Genomic DNA, 21610 nt, shown 5'->3' with positions numbered 1-21610 from the left:
TACACTACACAAGTGACCTGGTGAGACAGCAAGCAGGACACATTTAATTTGGAAAACATTTACCCTCTACTAAACTAGCCTTGGAGAGCTAATTAACAAGCCATAGAAATTTTGGGAAGGTAAAATGTGAATATTTGGTTTATGTCCATGTGGTGAGTTTGTTTCACATCACTGAAGGCCTGTTTTACCAGGAAAAGATCCACGTAAGCATTTACATAACTCAAAATTGAGATGTCATAATTCTGTATAGAACCATTGCCTGTACTGAAGAACCCATTTTCAGATGTGGAAGGAGTTTTACCAAAAATATATATAGTCACAAATTTGGATACATATTTAATTCTGTGTTTATATGATTTTATGCATAACATTTAAAATGTTGTGCATTGTAATTTAATACTGCAGTCATCCAAAGTACAACAAAAAATAAGTAGCACCTTTTACTTAGATGACAGCTTTGTACATCATGGTATTTTCTCAGACATATTTATGAGTTAGAGTCACCTGCAATGGCTTTTAGTTAACAGCTGTGCTGAACTTGTCAAGAGTTAATTACTTGAATTTCTTGTCCTCGCAATGTGTTTGAGAGCATCAGGTGTAAAGTTGTAAAGAGGTAGAGTGGTATACAGTGAATAGCTCTATTTGAGTAATGTTCGAATCCATGTTTCTGGCATGAATTACTCAATTAAGTAAAGAAAAAAAAAGTCAGTCAGTCTGAAAAATTCCAAGAACTTGAAAGTATCTTTAAGTGCAGTCAAAAAGACCATCAAAAACCTTGTGATGAAACTGGCTCTTAATCAGGACCATCCCAGAAAAGGAAGACCAAGGGTAGCCTTGAAAAAACTCAAGTTAACAGCAACCCAAATAAGAGCCGCCTAAATGCTTTACATTTTGGTTTGTTTAACATTATTACTTTTAACATGATTACTTGATGTAAACCTTCCAATGTAGGAAAAATAATAAAAAACACTGAATGCGGTGTGTCCAAAGTTTTGCCTGCTACTGTATACTATGAAGGTTTATCAAAATATCATAAGGCTGTACACTGCTGTAGCTGCTGATAGTGTAAATGTCATCAAGTGAGTGAGTTTGGTGTGTGTGTGTGTGTATGTGTGTGTGAGCGAGAGAGAGAGAGAGAGAGAGAGAGAGAGAGAGAGAAAATATGAATAGCATACTGTACATACGGCCACACTCCTTCCACAAACATAGACCAGGGGGATCCCTTCCAACTCTACATAAGACGAGCTCTTTAATACAGTCAAATACACACACACACTTACACATGCACTCACACTCACTGCTCTGTTCACTCAGGAAAAACCTCCCTCCTTCTCGTCCCTCTCCTCCACCCTCTTCCTCCTTCCATCTCTCTCTCTCTCTCATGTATAACGGCCATGGTGGAGACTAACTAACAAGAGTCATGTGGTGGACGAGCATTAAAACCAGCATTACAGGAACATCAGGGGCAACATCTGAGCAACATCTGGATCCCGGACAGAACCCTGAGGGCCCACTCAGCTGGTTGCCCCCCTGCTTTTAGCCTCACTTCCACAACATGCAGGACTACATCCCCCATAAACCCCTTCATCATTTCCCTGATAGATGCAGCACTAAATAACACTCACAACAGCTGCTTAGAGATAAATTGCTTTTATCTGCGCTGATCTTTGCAAGGAGACAGAGGAAAGAAGGGAAACAATTAAAAAAGGCTATAAAAGAGTGACAGAGAGATGCAGACAAGAAAAAAGGATAATTAAACAAGCATGTTTTCTTTACCAGGGTTGCCACGTTATCCTTTGCTTGTTCTTTCAAATACAGTCCATGTCAGCGAAATACGCCGCTACTGTAAAAGCCCAGGTGAGACAATCTCCTGTGTGGTGTGTGAAGAAATAGTAGCAAGAACAGCCCAGGAACTTTCAGCCCTGCTGTAGTTCACTCCCCCCTGAGTCACACGACACACTCACAGTGTTACTTCTGCTTTAGCCCGACCAGGGAGAGAGAACAGTGAGAAAGAGCGAGAGAGAGAAAGAGGCAGGGGAGGTGGAGGGGGGCGGATGTCGGGGGCAGGGTTATGGAAAACAGGCTGTTTCAAAAACGTGGCCAAATTTGTATGTGGGTAGTCCAGGCTAATGTGATAGTAACTCACATTTGAAAAGCTATATCTCCATATTCAGCACTGAGTTTGAAGGAAAAATTATAGCGTGCAATTACAGTACTACTCCAAATTTCAGACACACCCACTCACAGAAAGGGTTTCTTTTAAAAAAAATGTTTTAGAAAGGCAACAACTCATAGACTACAAGAGACTTTTAGACAGATAAACAAAAGCCTTGAGCAGCCAAAAGAAGATCTTTTCTAACAGGCCTGAAAAGCTCCACATATGCTCACCGATTCAGCAGTTTCTGTTTTTTTAGCCATTCAGCTAAGTTAGCTAACAGGCTAAACACATTAGCACAGACTGTGTTCCAGCTAACTGAGGCTTTAATTAGTCATGTTTAGAAAATAAAGTCTAATTTGTATCTTAAATGAGAGCTTTTTTAGTTGTGTACTACATGGACACAGAAAAGAAACTTGTCCCATATCACAAACGTCGACATTCTTCTTGAGCAGCCAAAAGAAGATCTTTTCTAATAGGTCTAAAAAAGCTCCACATATGCTCACTGATTCAGCAGTTTCTCGATTTTTAGCCAGTCAGCTTTGCTTACACAGGCTATCTAAGTTAGCTAGCAAGCTAAACACAATAGCACAGACTGTGTTCTAGGTAACTGTGGCTTTAATTAGTCATGTTTAGAAAATAAAGCCTCATTTTTAGGAGCACCCCACCCTGTGGCAATCTTAAATGCTCATAAATGAATGAGGTTTTTTGATTGTGTACACAGAAAAAAAAACTTGTCCCACATCACACGTCGACATTTATCAAATAAGATAAGATTATTTTAGATAGATATTGTATTATTCCCACAGGGGGGATACCATGGTATACAGTATTGCCATTATATTGCTCAAACCTCCCTGAAAACACAGGAAAATATGGCTTGTTTTGAGGCTGATTTGCTCGCTCATAAGAGGCGTAGACCAGTTTTTTCTCTGTAAAGCTGCTTTGTGACAACTTTTGTTGTAAAAATTGCATAAATATAAATAGAATTGAATTGAAATTGAATGGAACTGAAAGATAGTCAACCAATGAGAGCAAAGCTAAATAGAACTTCTCAGATACAGTCAGCAGGTCGCATTTATACTGCAATGTAATCTTGCAGTGAATACACTCTTATCTTAGGATGCATTTTAATTTTAATGGGATACATGTTATTATGTATATCACAATTAAGATGTTTACGAATTGTAATTTTATTTTTATGAATTTTAAACTTTAATTTAAGTGAATGCACAGAACCAGGTGTGTACATACTGGTATTATGGTAGCTTCAAAACTTGGGCAAATTGTAAGTGGTGTATGCAAAAGTATGCATATATGCATATTATGGAAATAGCAAAACCTGTAATTTATGATGAATTTTAAATGAAGCAAACGGTGTCTTCATATCAGTATTATGTCAGTTATGAAACACACGGCCTTAGGATATTAAAGAGTGAATACAGTGTATGCATACTGGTTTTATGGTAATTTCACTCATACGATTTTATTTTTAACAATGAATATGGTGTGTGACTTCTGATATTTTGCATGTGCACGCTTTATGATTTACAGATTTGATAAAGAAGTGTTTTCCACTTTTTAAAACCTAATCTATATCTAATACATCTGGATATAGCTTACAGTCAATAACATGACTTTATAATAACTGTGAATTTAGTTCCTGATACTTAAAAACAGTAGAACGCCAAACTTGCTGCAACACACCTATTAGCTGAGGCAACTGCCCAGCTAACTGCCCACTGTTTTATGTGTGAGTTTTTGAGGAACTTAGAAATACACCAGAATTACAACATGATATGAGGTATGATAGAGATTCAGCAGATTACAGGCTGAAAACTGCTGAAATATTCCTATAAGAGTCTGTAGAACACTTATGGTCAGACGTGTCCGAGCCTTTGTCTGGCACTGCAGGGGTTCAATCGCTTCAGACAAAGTACAACGTCGTCACATCCTGTGAGCTCACAGCACAGACCGAACAGGAAAGTTAGTGACGGCTTCCTTTTTCCTTTAAACCTGAACAATATTGGAGGATGAGGGCGGGACAGAGATGCCCACCACCACCCCTGCCCCCCCACCAGAAATGTTCTGCGGCATCGTATGTCCTTCCTGAGTGACTTAAGGTCCCCAATTCTGTCTGCCACCTCCATACAGTACTCACACAAACACACACACACACTCACACAAACAGGAAACTGACATATACCCACACAGAGGACAGCCACAATTACACACACACACACACACACAAACACACATGCAAGACAATAACGTTAAAAAAAAAAGCATCATATTGTTCCTGTCTGGTGTTCTGTTTGCATTAAGTATTGCTTTAATTAATGTACTCTAAGTGGGACTAGTGATATACATTTTGGCACATATATAGTATGTATATGTTTCAGATGAATCCAATCAGATATCAGATATAGGTGTTGGGCAATATCCGCAGAAAGTGCTGAACTATAAATTAGAGGGGGAAAAAATAAATACAGATTTAATCCAGTCACAACTCTACCATGAAACATCACACAATCACTCTTTGTGAAGTCATGCTGTTAGCTGTGGGTGTTTGAGATGTTTTAGTAAGATATCTACTTTTAGATAATATCTAAAACTTAATAAACTTAATTAAACTTAAATTAATAAATCAATTATGATAAAGACGGAAAGACTGTTTGACTATGTACCTATTGGTATTTTTTATAGAAAAAAATATGCAACAGCAAATTAGCTAATCTTGAGAGCTAGCTTTTCAGGCCTAGTTCTGAAGAGGGTCCAAATTTGAAGTGGGCCCAGTTCTGAAGAAGACCTAGTTTGATGAATGATTAATTCTAAAGAAGGACTAGTTCAGAAGAGGCCCAAGTTCTGAAGAAGGCCTAGTTATTAAAAATACCTACAGTGGTGTAAAAAAGTGTTTGTCGCTCTTAAATGTTTCAGGTCATCAAAGAAATGTAAATATTAATGAAAAACAACATAAATAAACACAAATTGCTGTTTTTAATTGAAGGTTTTTATTATTAATGGAGAAAAAAATCCAAACCTACACGGCCCTATGTGAAAAAGTGTAAAAACATAACGGTGGTTTATCATACCTTAGTTTACCCAGGAAAGTAATTAAGATCTATCAGTCTGGTAAAGGTTATAAAGCAATTTCTAAAGGTTTGGGACTCCAGCAAACCCCAGTGAGAGCCATTGTCCACAAATGTAAAAACGTGTAACAGTTGTGAACCTTCCCAGGAGTGGTTGGCTTACCAAAATTACCCCAAAAGCGCAGCAACTACTTATACAAGAGGTCACAACATCTGAAGAACTGCAGGCCTTACTTGCCTCAGTTAAGGTCACCGTTCGTGAACCACTATAAGACTGGGCAAAAATGCATGCTCGAAAACCCTTCAATGTGGCGGAATTACAACAATTCTATAAAGATGAGTGAAGCCAAAATTTGTCCACAGCACTGTGATGGACTCATTGCAAGTTTGATTGCAGATGTTGCTGCTAAGGGTGGCCCAACCTGTTATTAGGTTTAGGGGCAAATACTTTTTTTTTTCACACAGGGCCATGTAGGTTTAGATTAGTTTCTTTTTTATCATTAAAAACCCTCAATTAAAAACTGCACGTTGTGTTTATTTGTGTTGTCTTTGGCTAATATACACATTTTTGATGATCTGAAACAAATCATGAAGGGGCAAACACTTTTTCACACCACTGTGTGAAAAAGGCATAGTTATTAAAAAAGATGTTGGTATGGAAAAAAACTAGCTACGAAAAAAAGATGTAGGTATGGAAAGGCCTAGTTATGAAAATGATCTAGCTATGAAAAATACCTAGTTATGAAAATGATCTTGGTATGCAAACACCAAGTGCTAAAGAGGGATTTTTCCTTTAAAAGTTCCATTACTGAACGCGGTCAATACTTATATTTTGACAATCAGTCCAAACTATGTTTCTAAAACTTCTGGCTTCTCTAGATGTAGTATATATAAAGTGTGTTTTGTGGAGAGTTTGTAGGTAAGATTTTCTTAAAAAATAAGATTTTTATTATAAATTGCCTTTTTTTAGCCAGCATATGTGCAGCTCCACAGTTCCCCAAAATGTAAAAAATCTTAATAATATTCTGCCTATTTAAAGGCATTAATATTTAAGACATTTAATGAACAGACACTTAGTGTGATATTGTAATTTTTAAAGGCTTTGTATTTTAAAAAGAAAAATAATATCAGTACTGATTTTAATAATCAGAAAAAATGATGATAATTAGGGGTGGGCAATATTATATCGCATACAATATATCGTGACACAGAAATATCATGGTATTAAAAATCCATATCTTGATAATAGGGCTGTTCTGTCTTAAAAGTAGTCTATTATTGACTGTGAAGCTTTAAGTGTATTTATTGTATAATTGTTTTAGTTTGCAGTTTATATGCATGGAAATATTCTGTAGTATTTTTTGCAGCATTATATTATGTTATGCTATATCATTTATTTTGCCACATTATGATTATACTGTTATACTACTATACTATATTCCTGAAATTAATTAATTATTTTTCTTTTTTCCTATATCGCCAAGTATATCGTCATCACAAACATAACCTGAAATATTGTGATATTATTTTAGAGCCATATCTCCCACCCCTAGTGGTAATCTACCATCAATTATGCATTAACTGCTAAACTTAACTATTATATTTCCTCTAAATGTAACAGAACTGGCAGTAATCAAATTTAATAAGGTTATCAAACTATTATTCCCTATCTACCAGCTAAACTGAACCACTGCACTGAACTTCAGTGAACTACTGAAGGCTTCACTGAATGGCCAGGACATCTCAATGCATTTCACTTGCAAATCTCAAAAACCCTGAGAGAAGATCCAGCTCCAACTGAGCAACACTGAGAGAGACAGAGAGAGAGAGAGAGATGTGGTTAAGGGTGAGGAAAAGAAGGAACAGATGTAGATAAATTTACACTGCAGGAGACAATGACCACTCCTCTAACACCTCAACATCTGCACTGTCTGTAGATGGCAGACAGTGACTCATGTTTAGCAGAATGTGGAAATTAAAGAACACCTTCTACCGAAGGACTCAAGGTCATTACACTAAACTTGTGCCTAATGAATAGGTCAACAACAAGCAGCTCTTCCTTTTCTCTTTTTGCTTTTAGCTGGAACACAGTTAGTGACCTTTGAGGTTTTATTCTATTAAATTCACATACAAGTGGAGTGTAAAGTAAACGAGACCTTGATGTTTATAGGCCCTTTCACTGCCCTGCATTCTTTATATTGAGCTGCACAACGTGGTGCTGTGAAGATTCTAACCCTTTAATGGAAGCGAACATTCAGTACTACAACATCATTTTAATGGCTCCTATTTTATAGGGTTATGAAAAAAAAAAAACTACGGAATTCTTTGAGAGAATAAACACACTAGGTTCCAACAACTATGTACAATGCAAAGCTGCTTGGAATGCAGCTTGAAGAACATGCATTCTCCAAGTTTGTTTGGTAGAACCATTATGTTGTGTTAAGCACTTCACATTTTTTAAGTTTGATAGTTTGGTTGGTTGACTGTTTGAAACCTAAGTTGATCTAAAATGATCTCACTTAGAATGTACCCTTACTTAAAGTGATAGTCCCTATTATTCTGTTTCTAAACTAAAAGCAGAAGCATTTCTGAGTGGAGAAGGGATAAAATATTGTGTTTAATGGGATCATTGTGCTTAAACGAACATCCCTGCTAAAGCCTAAAATATTTATTCTAGAAACTGGGGTGTCGGGTCGCTTTTTGCGGGAGTTCTTCTAATCATGTTGCGCGTCTTTACGTACTTGCGTCACATGTATAGTCTTTAAAAGATGATCCGGCTCAGTTTTACTGAACGCAAGAAGCGGGTGGAGCAATGGAGACTTCAGAAGGGGAAACTCAGAGCTCAGTAGCTCATTCACATATAGTAAAAACAAAGTGTGTAGTTGAAGTGAAGTTTCTGACTGAGTGCTCTCTCTCCCTGACTGAACATAACCTGGAATCAGATTCATCCGCTCTGAAAGGAGACCACATCACACCCGCCCAGTTTAAAATGACTCTTCCGCATGTTCGGTGCAATTTCCCATTCTCACCAGAGAGGGCCCTAAATCCTAAAACTTACGGAAATCAGCTTTAACAAACATAAATAAAAAAAATAAATAACAATAAAGCATATGCACAGACAAACAGTAATCTCTCACCTTCTCCAGTTCATTGTCCATATCCACTGATCGTGGGCGGAGCTTGATTGGCTGGTCTTTGAAGATATCCCCAAAGCCGAAGCCGCGCACTTTCTTTGGCTGGATCTCTGTGCTGGAGGCCACGCTGCCCGCATCTGAACGCGCACTGCTGCTGTCTCCACCATCACTCTCCGAGCCTGTGCTGTCCTTAACACCTAAACATGCACAAACAGACATACATATTACATACAAATGTGTCCACAAAAAGAATACATGCAACTTTGGTACAATTTATGAATTTGATCGATTGTATAAATTGTAGACACTTCAATATCTATACCTGGTTTAACTGATAGTAAACAATATTTTGAACATATTCCCATAGTAACATTAGTAATCAGAAAATGAAATAAATCAGCAACAGACTTTAAAATAGGTGTGTGCCATATTGTATTATAAATAATAATTTTGCCATATTACTGTAAGGCTATATGGGCCATTAGGGAGAATCTTTTAGCTGTTTTAAGCTAAAGAAAAATTTACACAATTCTCACTGCCAATTAAATATGTACTAGACACAGATTATATCTGGAATTATGGAGTGCATTATTAGTATTATGACATGACTTCATCATGAATTCTGTTACAAAATGATGAATCTCAATTAGGGTTATGGCGTACCATATTGTATGTATGCAATATTATCACCAAATAATACACTTTAATATTAATTTTGTTGCAGTATAGTATTGTTGAATTGTTTATTTTTCAATTCAATTGTTTGTCATATCACCAAGAATATCATTATCACAAAAATACCCACACAAATTCTGATATCATTTCAGAGCCATATTACTTAATCCTTTTTAAACCATACATTCAACAACTGCTGGATGTTAAACAAGGCCAAATAGAGTAAAAATTAAGCTAAGTATCACTAGCATTAGCATAGTAGCCCAATAATTTAGCTTTACTCCACAGAACAGTTTAGGTTCAGTGTTAACATGTTTACAACACCAGTCACACTAAATTTTGAGTCTTTATGACCAGTACTTGTGTCAGCAGAACACCAGTAAGACAGTAAGACTTGAGTGAGTGCTGTGGTTTGCAGCTATTTTGGCCTGCCTGCTAAGCTAAGTCTAGAGCACAGTGCTAACAGTGTACTTTCACACACTTACATTTAAGTCTTTATGATCTAAACTTGTGCTTGTTGCTAGAAACAAACCAGTGCTGAGGTGTCAAACTTTCTGGTCCACCTTACACGACGCATACACACAGTAAGACAGAGGGAACGGACACGATGGACGCTAATTTTAGCCTCATTACATGCTCTGTACATCAACATTAGCTGACATGTAGACAGTGGCGCAAAAAGGGGGTATGCAGCGTATGCGATGCATAGGGGTGCTGCACTAGAGGGGGAGCCAAATCGATGCCGGAAAATTATTTCTAGTCTGCATTTTCGGTAAGAGCTGTTTGTTCATGTATGATAATACACAGGGGCTTTGCCTGGCCTGGGCTTCCAGGGCTTTAGCCCCGAATACATTTCCAGTAAGCCCCAAATTGTTTCGCTCAGCTCAGCTGTATTATTAATGAGGAGACAGGTCACTGGCCGTGTGTGAATGAAAAAAACTCTTGACGCGAATAACGGAGCCAGTTCAAGGATAAAGTTCCGCCTCTCTGGAGAAACAGCCAATCAGCTTGTTGGTTTTGCGGAGCATGGTGGGCTAGTAGGGAAGCCCCCACCCCCCACCGCCTCACTGGGGAGGATTTGTGAGGGTTTTTGAGTTCTTGCACCGGATTTCAGCGCTGATGATAAAACATATCTGGATATACGGCGTTTTTTCTAATAGAAAGGTAACTGAACTAACCATGTAAACTGTGATTTGTTTCTGATAGCTGGTTAAAAAGACACATCTCTGAATCAAAAGACACAAATCAAGGTTTGAGAAAATAAAACTATACATGTTTAACTTGCCCTGATGTACCTAATCAGCCAATAACAGTATCAGTTTCATTTTCAAATTGCGCCGATAGTATGTTTGCATACACCTCAAAAAGGATGTAGTTGCACCCCCTGCATGTAGATACATATGGAATATAAATTTGACACTGTTTGTGCTCCTAAACACAGAAAAATATTAGATAAATACAGCCTCCCCAGCATATCAGCATGGCAAAGAGAGTGTGTGCTGGGTGACTTTTGTATGACCTGATTTTGTGGGACAAGTTGAAGAGTAGTCACCCAGCACACAGTCTGTTTACCTTTCTGCCATCTGGCAGGCAGTAATATCCAGTGTAATACGAACAGGCTGAAGAACAGAGTCTGCCCACAGAACAGAGTTTATCCCCAGTATTCCTGACATTTAGTCTTTATGATTACATTTATTATTTTACTACAAACAGACACAGTCACCATCCCTCTTATAAAAAGAATTCTGCTTTAACACGTGTACTCCATTTATCTGTATCAATGCTGCTATACAGCTTCCACATATCACTATGCACATTTTGATTCTTACTTTCTGCTGGCGTTGTCTGCAAACTACTGCTGTAGGCACTGCATCTTTACGCACTCTGCATATTCATTTTTAACCATATTCTCTCCTGCAATCTCTTGCAACACACCTTGGAGATGCTAATTCCAGTCCTCTTGCCTAGTACATATACTGAAGATCATCATTGTTATGCCAAAACCTTTCATTTCATTTCCATTTTTCACTTTTCTTTTGTGAATAACATAACGATTTATTTAGATTCTCAATTATTACAATAATTATACACCAGTGCACACACATTTACTCACACATACACATAATCACACACAATATAACCAATGGAGGTAAATAACAGCCTCATCACTTAAAAAAAAAAAAAAGATCCTACACAAATCAATGCGTATGTCCAGTTATTAACAATTATTAGAGTAGCCTTATGAAGATTTGCAGAATCAAAATGTCTAAAAGCCATATATTCCTCACATTAATATTAGGCTTATAGTATTGTTTACAAATACAATTTATTTGTATTAGCTTAAAACTAAAACTAATATTTTCACATAATAACAAAGGAGATGGATATAATCTCAGTCTGATATCAAACAATTCAGAAATGAACATTGTTACAATTTTATCAGCACTGTTTCATCTGAAAAGCATAAAGAGGAGTCATGTAAAAGTTATCCATAATCTTGTAATGAAATATGATGTTTAGATAAAATCAACACATTATTCAAGATAACATCCAAATTTACATAATACAATTTTACATAATATTAATCTGACTGTTGTCTAAATTTAAATGATGAATGGAGCAACATAAACACTCCAAAATTACTAGTAATAATATCTGTTTACACTGACTTTATTTAGTTTTTAAAGTTAAAAGGTTTTCCCATCTCTTGTTAAGATGCCATTTTTAAAAATAACAGAAACTGTATATAAATTTAAAAACAGAATTTGTGTGCTTTAAATACAGTCTATATACAATATACTGTATATATAATATGTAAATATTATATAGTATACATTTTCATACATAGAACTATACTTTTGCTCTGTAAACATATTGTTACACTGCTCACATTACCTAAACCTTATCGCAGACATTTCTAAACATGAATGTCTTGATATGTTGTACAGTTGACTAATAAAAATGGATTTTGAAATAAAAATAATATGAATATAATAATAAGTGGTTTTACACTGTGTGATACTCTGTTGAACATTCATCCATTTCCAAAGCTCTCCTCATGAAACCCATTATTATCACAGTAATATCACTAATCAATACTTCATCATGTTAAATCAAGTGTTCTGCTGATGGAATTTAAAATAATAATGTGTTGGCTGGGGCGTCCAGAAGATATCTGAAAACAACAGGCTTTTGAAAGTGGTGTTTAAACTTCAGAACTGTGTGCATACAGATTGAGTGCATTGACTGCATTCAATGGATGACATTTAAGATGCTCTATATAAAGAAAGAAAAGGAAATCGTGTGTATTCATTTCCTGTTTTATACTCGATCATCCATGTCCCAGGCCTACACAGTTTCTAAACCGACTCATTAGAAAGTGGGTTAAATCTTCAGCCACAGTTGTCCTCAGGAGAGACACACACACACCCACAGACACACACAGATACAACCACACACACATCTGTTTCCACTCCAGAAGAGAGCCAACTCTCTGCGCTGTCTGAGTTTCTGTTCCATCTCCTGGGAGCAGCGATGTCATGCTGTAAAAGCTGCACTGATTGGCCCATCTGCTGAGACCTGGCTAAGACCCTACTAGGCCAGTGGGCTGAACTCATTCAAAGGAAACACTCTGGCCGCAAGACTCTGAACTCTACTGGAAGTTTTAGAAATGTTTATGCGAAAGCATCTGTTTTCTCCATGCATGAAAACTGATGATAAATGTCACATTTACTGTTTACTACAATTAAATAGGACAACTATGGAACCTATTCTACAAGCTCTATACTGATCACTGTTTACTACATGTTTGTGTGAACCATCAGGCTCCAACTGCTGTATGCTGATGCAATCTGATATATATATTCACACATGTAGACCGATAAAAAAAAAAAGTGAGCTGTGAGAAAAAAGTTATATTATTATAGTGAACTCACTGATCTTTAAATAAAAATTTCTTCTCACAGTGGAAAAAAGGTTCTTACAAGAACTGTGTTCTGATAAATCTTTACCTTTGTGTGTTTTGAGTCATGCAATCCTGACATATTGCCTACTATTCTGTAATTATGTATACTTCTTACCACCTTGAGTTGCTACTTGCTGCAATGCTGGGCAAACTTTCCAAAGTGACGTCAAAGATCCAATTCAGTCTAATGAGAAATTACTTTAGGCTAGGTTTAGGCTATTGAGTTTCAAACGATATTAATTATGTATGTGTGTGAAAGGTCAATCAGGTCAGATAGGTTAGATGACTATGAGTGAATAGTCAATCCATCAAACAGTTTATACAGTCTCAAATAATTTTTCTGTTTTAATAATATATATATATATATATATATATATATATATATATATATATATATATATATATATATATATAATTTTTTTTTTTACTTTAAAATACAAATGAACATGTATTATTTGCTAAAAAAAAACATATCTAGAAGATATCTAAACCACTTGGTTATCAGGGGTGTAATGTTACGCGTATTGTTTGCGAACTATCATGATACGGGAGTCATGGTTTAGGTTGCACAAACGCATGCAAAATACACGGGTACAGGAAGTCTATAGGAGACTTGTGATACCAATAAGCATAATGCGGGACTAATGGAGTGTTGCACCCAGGACGTGTAGCTGCATTAGCAAATTGCTACTGAATTAGCCCATAGGCTGCCCTGAAGTTTAACTCTGGCTGGACACAGTGCACGCTGGAGCACACAAAAGCTGAGAGCATGTGCAGAAATGTAGATAGATTTTTTTTGTTTTATGACTGTATCATGCAATTTCTGCTGACTTTTCTGGAGCAACTTCAAGCTGCAAATTCCTAATTTCATCACAACCAAAAAAGCTTTAAATTGCAGTCAGATTCTCGTAGCAAAAGTGAAACTAGTGTGAATGACTTTTGTTTTTTAACATAGTGCAACATCATGCTTGAGTTAGCCACTGGAAGATAAGAAAGTAAAATTGTGGTCACAAAGAAATGCACATTGTCTTCAATATTATTAAAATAACCTATAGTATGACTACATTTAAGTGATAAACGACTTTGCCTATTATTAACAGGCAAAACGTGTGCCGAGAAAACATTCCCAAACAGGTTTCAATCAACTGTCCAGGTTTGGAGAACCTGTGCCCACTGCAGCCGTAGCCTTCGGTTTTTGGCTGACAAATGTGGTATTCTGCTATTAAAGCCTATACACCATGATTTACATTTTAACAAGATTCTGTGAAAGTGTTCTGTTTGCTACAGTTGTAAAGAGTCGTTATTTGAGTATCAGTAGCCTTTCTGAGGCTCCAACCAGTCTGGCCAATCTCTGTTGACCTCTCTCATCAACTAGGAGTTTTATGTGGATCCTGCTACCACATTGCGGTCTGATTTGATAATTGTGTGAATGAGTAGGTTTTCAGGTCTTCCTAAAAAAGTGCTCAATAAATGTAGATTCATTTTAGCTTTAGCTCAAACAACAAAAAAAACAGAAAGAGATTGACTCACTTTGCTGATATTCTCAAACAAACACAACAGTCTGGGCTGAACTTGGAATAAAACTAAATTAGACCACTTTTCCTGTGATTAGGACATTTTTGCATAGAATAAAATAAACAAAAGTAGAATAAAGCACTGTTCCCTGTCAAAAGTCACAACCAGGCAAGGGAGTTCCAGCACTGGTGTCCCTGCAGTTGTTAAGTTTGAACCCTGTAGGGATTAACCAAGCTAACATTAGAACAGTGACAAATTTGCCAACATTTACCATTTCCAAGTTTTGTTGAGCAAGTACAAAAATGTTACATGGATTTTACACTGACTTGTTTTTGTGCTCCGTGTATCCTCTGGGGTTGCCAGCTCCTCTTCTTCAGCCAGAATCTCTTTAGTGAAGTTAGAAGGAAACATTCCTGTCTTGCCACTGAGGCTGCCTTCCCACCAGCCTTCCTCCACCTACAACATATCAGCACACTTTACACACAGAGTACGTCATGACCCAGGGTCATAACCTTTAACTATATCTTGTTTTAGCATAGTTTTCACAAAAGGAAAAGTCCCACTGTTTCATTTTTCACAATCTAACTACCAATGGCAGATTTATATATATATATATATATATATATATATATATATATATATATATATATATATATATATATATATATTTAGTATACTACAGTCTTTAATACACAGAGTGAAAATTTGTATCATGGCATGTTGGATCACTGATCTCAGAACAAATCTGATGAAATCCCTTTGTTTTTGCAATATATATCACACAACAACAAACCACAGCAATGTCAGTTTTTATCCAATGTCATGGAGTTCTACTGTCATGTCTGATGAGAATGTCTGTGCATAATAACACCCACCTCTCCCAGAATGTCAATGACGTCCCCAATCTTGAGCTCCAACTCATCTTCATTCTGTGGGATGTAGCTAAAGGCAGCTTTGCAGCGTCTCTTCCGGATGGCATCACCTGTGATGAAACACAGATAATGATGAATATAGAAATCTGGGCAATGTGATAATATGGTATCAATGCACTGTGAGGAATTATGACAAAAGCTCATGGGTATCTTCAACACTTCTAGAATACTAATAGATGGATTAATCATAAAAACAGACAGTAAGCAATATCAATTGGTTTACAATAAATAACAGCATAATGTTGCTGTCACATAAAAATCATGTAGCAACACTACAGAAGAACAAACTCCTAACATATGAAATTGAGGATTTTTGTTGGTCCACTCATTAAGAAATGTTAGACCTTTTACAACTCAGAGTTCCACATTATTAAAAAAAAAGTGCAAAATGCCAAATAATGGGGGATATAAGGTTTTGTGTTAATGTAACAAAAGAACCTGCATGGTAACACAACATTAATTGACAATGATTTCATTATACAATTAGTTTATAATTTCTTCTTATTTATCCTTCTTAAAATGCGTTTTTTCTTATTTTTTAATTGATGGATAAATGAAAACTTTATTGATCCCAAAGAGAATTTAGGCATCCAGTAGCTTCAAACAACAAGAGAATAGATAGACACACAAAGGGTACAAAACAACTGGTGGATCAGTGCAGTAGTTAGTGTAGTCTCATGTATTGATTCTCTCATTTTTATCATGTCGTTTAAAAGAACTATACCTATACATCATATCCATTTTTCACGCCACGTTTTTTTTGCTGGTGCCATTTGCACATTCAACTAATTTTCAAGATAACATTTTTAAAAATGTGATAAATATATGAATATTAATATTGTATTTAAAAAAGTGTCACACCAGGTCTAACAAAACACTCTACCCTACTTACAGTAGACCTGACACTAACCCTCCTTACAGCTACAAAGTGCACGGTTCAGTTATCAGCACTGCTGACCCTCCAGCAGGGTTTCACTTCTCCCTCAAGCACTAGTGAAAATGCGAGCTGGCTGAAATATGAGTGGGTGTTCGTCATGCTAGTGCGGATCTGTGCAAATAAATACAAAATAACTTTACCCTTCTGAAGTCATTTCTCATTTTCTGCAAACAAATGCTTTTTGTTAAATTTTTGTTCAGAATTTGAGAGAAATGTCTGTAGTTTATAGATTATAAATGTTCATTTTATTTAAACATATACCTATAAATAGCAAAATCAGAGAAACTGATTTAGAAACTGAAGTGGTCTCTTAATTTTGTTCCAGAGCTGTATAATCATAATAATTAAATGCATTTTCATAATACTCAACGCTAAAATACGTGCTAGCACAATAAGGCTTTCTCTAATTCTAAAATTTCTCTAAATATTCTCTTGAATATGTTTATACTAATTTTAATCTTACTCTGAGAATATTGACTAGATTTAGAATGTATTCATTTGCTTATATCTATCTATGAGTACACAGATTATTATTTAGTATGTCTAATACTGTGCTACAGTCATTTCTAGGCATAGGAATAGTAACAATGATTTAAATAATTCTATAAAGTACTGCAAAAAGCATATTGTGATGTAATACACCATATGAATAATAAAATACTACAACGTGGCCCGAATAAAAATAATCTATAATGTTTTACTAGTACAATAAGTCTTATAATGAAGTAAATAGAAAAAGTACAATCTTCCATTATTATGTAAAAGTTCTATGGGGGAAGAAAAAGTGTGTTATCTCAAATATGTTCTCAGCTGTTGCAGCATCGATCATCTGATTCACAGATTGTGAAAAAGATAATGAGCATAACACTTACGAGAAAACAGCTGATTATAATAAAGACGTATGCAGAGCGCATGACTAAGGTTGTATATTTCATTTGATGAAAACAATGTGCGTTTAAAGGAATCTAACTTTACTGAGTCATTTACACACATAAGCATCGGTCACAGACCATTAAAAGTTATTAGAATGCCAGCTACTGTTACCACACAGTCGATAAGTTGGCTGTGATGAAGGCTCTGGTACAAATAAGTGTTAAAGGGACCATATCCTGAAATAAGAGGGCCTGATATCAATGCAGTGTTCAGGTCTTTCATAAAATCCTTACATGGAAACTAGGAATGCAACTGATATTCAGCAACTAAAAAGTCCAAAAAGCACTTTTGGTGTGAATGGAGTAAAATAATCTTTTAAATCAAACAATCACAGGTTCGATTCCTGTCTTACCACTATATTTTTTACTTGTAGTTTTGTTTTTAAAACAAAAAAAACATTTAGATTATTTAAATGTTTTAATGGTAAAGAAGTAATAATGAATATAAAAAATGGCCAATTATTTACATTCACATTTATTTTTGGTGCATATCCAAGCTGCAAAATTCTTTAAATATGAATATACAACTATTAAACCTACAGCAGTTTAGCTAGTCCTATTAACAGCAATTTTAGTAAAAATAAGGCAACAACAAAAATGCTAATTAATCTCTACATAGTATCAACAGCCTGTTAAAATTATAAGGGGTAAGTGAAATTATACAATGGTCATAGCAAAGTACATTTGGATGTTTTTGGTGCATAAATCCATATAGGTTTATAATGTGAGATATAGACAAGATCTAAAAAATATCCCTCCTGAATATAAAATGTAAGCAATTTTAGTAGCAAATATAAATGCTAAATGTGAATAAAGTCATATAAGGCTATAATTTATATACAGGTTGCAAGAAATAATGTGTGCATGAGGTTAGTTTGCAGGATCTAAAAGTAATGATATCAAATGCATGAGCAAACCCACCTCTCACTTAATTAATGCTGTTTAATAGAACATTCCAAGAGCTGACCCTGAAGGTCTCTTTTCTATGTGTTCACAATCACTCACAGCCAAACTCTATTGCACATCATTTGCATTATGCAGGACTGAGGTGAACTTTGCATCAAACCAACCGTCTCTCAGGCTGCACTCATGGGCAAATTAATCAACAGCTCATTAGTAAAAAGACAAATTGCATTGAGCGCTTTATACACAAAAAATCTTAATCTCTGTTCCTGTTGAATGGTGGAAACAGAGAATATAAAACCACATCTGACTCGCAGTTAGACTGTAGATGTGAGCAAACAGCATTTATTGAGATGAACACATGAGGGCAGCACATGCTTTTACACCGGGTGTAGCAAAAGCAGTTAGTCTAGGCCAACTTAACTCAGAATATAGCCATTTAAAAAGGTAAGCATATTATTTTAATATTAAAATAAAATTACAAAACAGCATTTGTCCTTAATAGATAAATACAACACTGAAACAGAGTTCTTAAAGGTTTCTTCATTAAAGACAATGATTCTGTGCAAAATTATTTTAGATATATTAAAGATCCACTTGAAAACTTACATGCATTTGTTTTAATGGTTCTATATAGCACCATAAACAATTCACTACTGTTATGATACAAATAACACATTTTCAGTACTATAAACAAACCCTTTTGTAGTTAGTGTTTTATTTTCAAAATCTTAGAAAGCAAATTTCATTAATTTGTATACAATAATAAATTAATTATATAAATGATTAATAAAAGACAAATATACTGAACCTGATGATAAAGGGCATTTGTATATTTGTTTTATTGAATGGTTCGAGTATATTAGGAACACTGCAAACTCTTTTGACTGCTTTCAAACCTAATCACCACTATCTGGCATATTAAGACATTCTGGGAATTAATGTTTAAAAAAGTAGGTCTGGTGAGGATGACAATGGAGAGAAGGCAAATTAGTTGCACAGTTAGTGGTGTTTCTCCTGGACAAGACACTGTAAACCTGTATAAGACGCTAAACTGTCAGAGGGAAAAATTCACATAACAAATGATAAGTAATTGGTATTACTTAGAAATGCTGTAGTGTGCAACACCACACTTCAGGCTTAATGCTAAGAGCATCACACTCTTCACACATGAGAATCTGACACCCGCTCAGCGCTATAGCCATATGTCACCTCTATATTGGGATGACTCTTTATAGTATGTGTTTAGTGTGATTAAAGAGATAATAAGTCTCTGTGAAATAGAGTTTAAAGGCATACTCTGCGGTCATGAACAAAACGGAGGGGCAGATACAAAGTGACAAAAATTGTTATATTGTTCTATATGTAAATGTAGATCATTTGCATACATCACTGAAAACATTTGTGTCCCTTTAGATCTAACAGGTTTTGATTGGCAGGACTAAACTTTTTCACATTTAAAAGCAGCCAGGGTTGTATAACTTCTGTGTAAACTGGAAAGACAAAATTGTAAAACTGCAGACTGAATGTGCCGATACTTGAATGCAATGATTTTATAATGAATTCAGAATTGCATGTTTTGAAATAATGTTTATGTACACCATCAGACTCTTACGATGTTCAGATATAAGCATTTAAAGCGGTCTCATAACCATATTATTGCTATGGCTCATGGCTCAGTACCATGATGACTGATGAGCCATTATGGACGTCAAGGTCAATAAAATGCCTCCTGGAACAATGATACCACAGCCTACATCTCCTGCTGCTGATACACAGGACACCAATCACCTTGATTCTCTCTCTCCCTCTCTTTCTCTCTCTCTCTCTCTCTCTCTCTCTCTCTCTCTTTCTCTCTCTCTCTATCTATCCCAGTGTCCTCTGACGTAATATACAGTCAGTCCTTGGAGTACGATCTGCAGAGCTGCTTTAATTGTCTGACTAAGAGACAGCTTTAATTACTTTAAGACACACATTCACACACACACTTACACTAGAGTGAAACTCATTGTTCAGCAGTGCTTCACTGCACTCTCTCTGATACCAGTCTGTACCAGAAAAACCTTGACTAACCATCCTAGGTGTACAATTACTGATCCAGAGCAAAAAAAAAAAAACATGAGCAGCGAACTGTACACACATACCTACACTAACACACACCAACATTAGAGTTTAGATTCTCTGTCCAAACCCGACACGACCCGACCCTGATCTGTTTTTTTTAATGCTATTTTTATTTTATATAAACCTATATTCATAAAATACTGTAGTAAAGTTACAAAACAAACTGTTTTTAAAAAGTTGCACAAGTTAGAATGATATACTCACGCAGCTCTGGAACTGCGCAGTGAGCACTGCACACATCAGCTCCTCCACTTGTCTGCGCATAGCCTTATTGCTGATTTTGTGTTTTGAACTAAGGCTATGTGTTTAAAATAAAAAAAATTGTTTGTTCAGAAAGTGTTTTATATTCTTAAACATTGTTAATTATATTAGAGTAGATGCAAGTGTTTTATTTTTATTGTTCTTGATCTATTATGATTTAATGAGTGAGCAGTGCGTAGGCCTATTGTTGTTTTATGTTTTGCACTAAGGCTTTATGTATAAAAGAAAAAAATGTTTTTAAAAAGCTCACTTTTAATGCTCTAGTCACAAAAAAATGTCTTGTTTAAATCAGGCTCCGGCTCACAAAAACAGTTTATGGGTAGGGTCGGATCGGGCTGTATTCTTTGGGCCTGATCTAAGCTCTAACCAACATACACATTGTTCAATAGGGTTGCCATGGCACTAGGGCTGGGCAATTAATATAATAATCAAACATTATTTGAAACTGGCATTCAAAATGTTTTAACAATGGTATTTTACCCATATCAATTATTTCATTTAAAAAACAGAATTACTTTCTGTTACCTTTCTGTTTCTGTTCCCACCCACAAGCTTAGACGTAGACTTCGATCACACAATGCTTCTCAAGCTGAAAGTGTGAAGCCATGAAACCAGCAAACCACATCTTTCGAAATGGTTGCTAACTGAATGCCAATACACAGTTTATCAAGCTTGGAGAAAAACACTAACTACCAATTCTGTTAAATCAGCAGATCAATGGATTAACACGCTAACTAGCATTGTACTGAGCTATAAGAAGAATAAGAAAATAAGAAGGGCCATCCTACCCTCCCTGAGAGATCAAGGCCCATTAAGCTCTCTGGTCTACCAACCACAGCACTGTGGCAGCACTGCTGATAGATCGACATCTTAAAGATAGCGCTGACACCACAAAGGCATTTTACACAGCAGGCAGGAGCAGTGCTCCTTTTTATGAAACTAAATGAAATTTTATAGGACACTGTATTAAAGTTGGTGTACAAAAGTTT

The 21610-nt window shown here is 35.8% G+C and overlaps 1 protein-coding gene across 4 annotated transcripts in view; it reads right to left on the bottom strand.

Annotated features, from left to right (window-relative positions):
* The window catches only part of sh3kbp1 (SH3-domain kinase binding protein 1), a 115941-nt gene that overhangs the window by 24466 nt on the left and 69865 nt on the right, over window positions 1-21610 (bottom strand). For all 4 annotated transcript variants that reach the window (XM_007252320.4, XM_007252321.4, XM_007252319.4 and 1 more), the window contains 3 exons: window positions 15408-15514; window positions 14859-14988; window positions 8382-8575 (listed from right to left, as the gene is read on the bottom strand). In XM_007252320.4, coding sequence (XP_007252382.1) covers window positions 8382-8575; window positions 14859-14988; window positions 15408-15514 — 431 coding nt within the window. The remainder of the gene's footprint in view (window positions 1-8381; window positions 8576-14858; window positions 14989-15407; window positions 15515-21610) is intronic.

This window comes from Astyanax mexicanus, chromosome 1 (assembly GCF_023375975.1).
Source record: "Astyanax mexicanus isolate ESR-SI-001 chromosome 1, AstMex3_surface, whole genome shotgun sequence".
NCBI classification, from domain to species: Eukaryota; Metazoa; Chordata; class Actinopteri; order Characiformes; family Acestrorhamphidae; genus Astyanax; species Astyanax mexicanus.
Note: the sequence above shows the minus strand (reverse complement) of the source record. Positions and strands in the feature narration are given on the sequence as shown.